Below are 4,756 nucleotides of genomic sequence, written 5' to 3' on the forward strand. Positions count from 1 at the left end.
TAAAAATTTATCTTTAATGGGCAGTCTTTTACTAATCTCCTCGGCAGCAGTCACGTAAAATTGCAGACAATTATCTCGAACATTTCCAATTATGTCTGCGTGTCCTTCTTTCATTAAACTCTCGAGATATTCTTCACATTCAAATCCTACATTTATATTATTTAAAGATTTTTGGTTTTCTTTTTCAGAAAATTTAAAATCATCATTACATACATATTTTAGAAGCTCTGGTTTCAAAAAGTGTTTACAAACTGTTATTAAAAGCTCTACAGATTTTGGCTGCAATAAATGAATTCTTGTTTCCAGAGCTTGGAAAAATGCATTGAAAGAATTAAAAAAATTCAAAATATGTTTTAAAAATAGCAAATATGCTTTTACATCAAGATTTTGCATTATAGATAATAATTTTTCTCCTGAGTTTGATTTTTCACTTACGACCATTTCGGTCAAAAAAAGCTTGGTAGTATCCCACAACTCAAGATGTCTTTCAACACATGAATGGCGAGAGAGCCACCGTGTATCAGACAACTTTAAAATTTTATGATTTGTTTCCTGAAAACATTCTCTAAAATCTTGATAAATAGCAGCACGCTTGGGACTACTGTTAATATAATTCGCCATCTTTTTTAAAAATTCTTCACAATATTCCGGTATTTTTGCACATGCAGCATGTGCAGCCAATGCAGCGGAATGGCATGGACATGAAAATGTTAATAAATTTTTACAAACTTCTTCTAACTTTTTTTTTAACGATAGATGTTTTCCTACCATGACAGACGCATTGTCGCATGATAGGGCAACGATATTTAAAAATGGAATGTTTAATTTTCACATTTCACATTTGAATGCATTAAATAATTTTTCCGCGCTGCTATTTCTCGCATCAATATTAATTAATTTAACTAATTGCGTGCGAATATCTAATGTTTCAGGATCAACATATCGAACAAGAAACGTCATCCATTTTTCATTACTAATATCAGACGTTTCGTCAATAAAAATTGTAAATTTCGTATTTTGAATGCTGTTAACCACACGGGCCGTCTCAACCGGACACAATACATTTGAAATTATACTTTTACATTTTGTTCGACCCATGCTCATACTTTTCAATACATTAGGATCTTTTCCTACTTCTTGGAAAAAAGTAAGAATTTCTTTTGCCGTTTGATGCGAAATATTCTTATCAGCAATTAACGCGGCATATCGAATTTCTGCTGATTTCTTTCGCTCTTCAAATGACAAAAGTGATTCGTCCGTCATGTTGATACTTTCGTCCGTATTCTTTGTTTCTGTTTTATTATTTTTACATATTTCTATGTGTGCTATTGATTCTGCGTGACGATAAATTTGTGATAAACCACCAACCATAGATTTATCACAAAATGAGCAAAAAAACGAATTTTTGTCATGTGACACTTCGCGTAGCCATGGCTTAAATAATTCGATCTCTAGCCATTGTTGTTTAAATTTCTGTTTTTCTGTTAATTTTTTATTTAAACTCTTATTGTCAGCATTTAATAATAATGATGTACTTTCTTTCATATTATTTTTGTGGCACGCAGAATCCGCATGTCTTAAAACATGTGTGTTGCACATGTTTTAAATAAATATTTTTATTACATATAATGCAATGATAAAAACTATCATCAGAAGATACTTTACGTATCCAAGATTTTATTCTATCATCACTAAGCCAAGCTTCTGAAAAGCTTCGCTTAGATTTTTTTCTTAATTCATCACACATTTTTATATACAGCAAAAGATAGGCAGAAACAAAGAATTAAAGAAGAATGAGTAAAATAAAAGATAAACAATAAACAATAGGGACTCACAATCAGAATTGATTCAGCTTCTTAGATATCAAAATTTCACAAAACACGTATCAAAAAATACGTTGACTCGCAAGTACAAGAGTACAAGGCAACAAGATTATCTCACAGAAGCGCCGTGAAACAACAGACAGCATATGAAACAAATGCACGGCGTACGAAACAAATGAAAAAGTGCCGAGTGCTTCAGTTCACTGAGGAACATCGCTGCGATAAAACGTATCATGTCTCGTAAGTAGTAAATTAAATTATTATTATTTGTATCTGTTATAAAAGTTTCAGTTTCTTTCTTCTTTGTAATTATACATAATAATCTATTTATCGAAGTTTTATTTACATATTTTATATTTTGCAGAAGAAATTAATGAAGAAATGCGGCAATTCGTGCTGCAAAACGAAGGAGCCAGCATGCAGCAGTTGATGCAACAATTGTTGCATCAACAAAAAATGCAAGCTGAAATGCAGCAACAACTGCAGCAACAGCTGCAATATTTGCTGCAGCAGCAGCAAATGCAGGAGCAGCAGCCACAGCCGCAACAGCCGCAACAGCAGCCACCGCAAAATAATAAAAATGGTAAATTATTTTTTATTAACTTATCAATTTATATGCATGATTATTGTAATTTATTTATTATTTATCAATGTACATGTTTATTTTTCAGACAAAGAAAAAAAAAGAGGTAGCGGTAAATCGCGAGCTCGCTGGTACAACCAGCGAGGGGGCAGAGGATGGGTCGTACGTGGCGGCCGGGCCGGTAGAGGCGGCCCTGGAGGCGGCCGCGGCCGCAGAAGAGGCACAGGCAGAGGCCGCAGTGGCCCCACCATTATAAAAAACTTTTATATGAAATATTAAAAAATAATAAACTTTGAAATAATAAAAAATAAATATAAATAATTCTGGGATTAATTATTTTTACCCCACATTTTTATCATTTCCTATCCATATCATATCTTTCTTGCCTAATATATAACATACAGTGGTATAATAGGGTTCCAGGCGAAGGTCCACTTAAAAAAACCGAACGCGCCATTGGTGATACCCCATGGGTGGTGTGGAAAAGCACCATTCATTATGTAAAGCCATCCTAAATACATAATACTAATCAATATATAATATTTAATCAAATATGTATTTTAGACAATTAGATTCTTTGTTATTAAAAATCAATTTATTTCATTTAAATATGTGAGCGATTTACTAATTTCTTCGTTAGATGATGTATTTTCTCGCATTCTTACAAATGGATATAAAGTCTGCAAGGTTTGTCTAGTAATATAAGATTTAAAGCGTAGTAGTGTTCAATCAGTTTAATTTCTGATTATATCTGATATAAGCCCAACACAAGATTCAGAATATTAAACTGATTGAATTGAGCACGATAAATATTTGTAAACTGTTTGTTTGAAGCACAAAAAGTAGGAGTTTAATTCTCATATAAATTATATATGTCGAGTTGTATAAATGAAATTTGTAACTATTTCCAAAATTTATTATTTATTTTATTGAGTTAAATCCAAATGCTTTGTAAATATATTTACAATTGCAAATATTATTTCTCCAATTTAAAAATATATCTATAGCCTTTTGATACTATATATTTATACCAGGGTTATAAGAAAATACATTATTACATTAAAACAATACTGCTTTAATTAATGCATATTTTTTTATTTAAATATATAAAAGTGCTGGCATAATATATATATTTTTATTCTTTCAGTATATTATTAACAAAAATTATTTGATTTGTTCTAACAATATTCATTTTTTATCTTTGTATAATTTCTTTTCATTTAAATAATATTTTTTAATAATCTAGATATTGTTTTTGATAAGAAAAATATATTTAATATTTTTTTTATTTTCTAAATAATTATATTATATTTTTTTCAGTATATCTGTCCTCTTCTGCTATCCGAAGCTAGCCGAAGCACCGAGCTCACACGTACGCGGTTTGCGCTTGTGTGTGTTATCCCCTCCACCTCGGTTGCATGTTGCTCGCGTCTCAATTCTGGCATCACTGCTCTCGAGCCTCCACAGTATCTCCCCATAATTCTTTCAGTTCGTCTCACGCGTTCCGTCGCAACATCCGAATCGTCCGCCGGTGTTCAAAGTTCATAAAACCAGGAATCTTAATATCACTTGTGTATTGATACTATAAATCAAATTAAATTATAATATATATTATAAATAACTGTTCAACACCAAATTTGCCTTAAGTTCTACCAGGTCATTTCTGATAAATTATTTAGCGCTAATTACGAATCTGGCTGTAAAAATGGGGTATCACGTCAAGTTTTTGAGAAAACTTCAGTCAAAGTTGCTAAAATAGGCGTTTTTGATATTTTTGCGTGAATTGTATTTTTCGATGGGAACGTGCTACAGACGACAGCGGCAGCTCATAATAAAGCTCAAGACTTATACTTGATGATAAAAATGCCAGAGGTCCCAGGCAGAAAAGATTTTCCTGAAAAAAAGTGGTCGAAACATAAGAAATATCTATTGCAATGTTTTCCAGTCATACGTCTTCAATTGTCCGTTACTAAATTTTTTTAGTAACTGAAATAACAAAAAACTCCTCTAATTTCGTTCTTAACTGATAGCAACCACAAAAATCTACACATACTCATGATTTTAATGATTTTTCAAAAATTTGATCCGCCATTTTGGATCTTCCATTTTTAATTTTAAAATTTTAACATGTAATTCGTACTGGGTGTTCAGGCAAATGTATACATACCGACTTTTATGATTAGAATGATATTAAAAAATTTTAATAACGGACAATTGGAAACGTATGACTGGAGGACACTGCGATAAATGTTTCTTATGTTTCAACCATTTTTTTTCAAGAAAACCTATCCTGCCTGGGACTTCTGGCATTTTTATCATAAAGTATAAGTCTTGAGCTTTATTTTGAGCT

General features: G+C 31.6%; 1 protein-coding gene across 1 annotated transcript; it reads left to right on the forward strand.

Moving 5' to 3' along the window:
- Positions 1-2,910, forward strand: LOC115237634 (RNA polymerase II degradation factor 1-like). The gene is made up of 3 exons (XM_029810809.1): positions 1-2,406; positions 2,495-2,632; positions 2,822-2,910. The coding sequence occupies exons 1-3, from the start codon at positions 2,205-2,207 to the stop codon at positions 2,908-2,910; spliced, it is 429 nt and encodes a 142-aa protein (XP_029666669.1). The 5' UTR covers positions 1-2,204.
- Positions 2,911-4,756: the final 1,846 nt, after the last annotated feature.

Source organism: Formica exsecta, unplaced genomic scaffold, assembly GCF_003651465.1.
Source record: "Formica exsecta isolate Colony F162 unplaced genomic scaffold, ASM365146v1 scaffold301, whole genome shotgun sequence".
Taxonomy (NCBI): Eukaryota; Metazoa; Arthropoda; class Insecta; order Hymenoptera; family Formicidae; genus Formica; species Formica exsecta.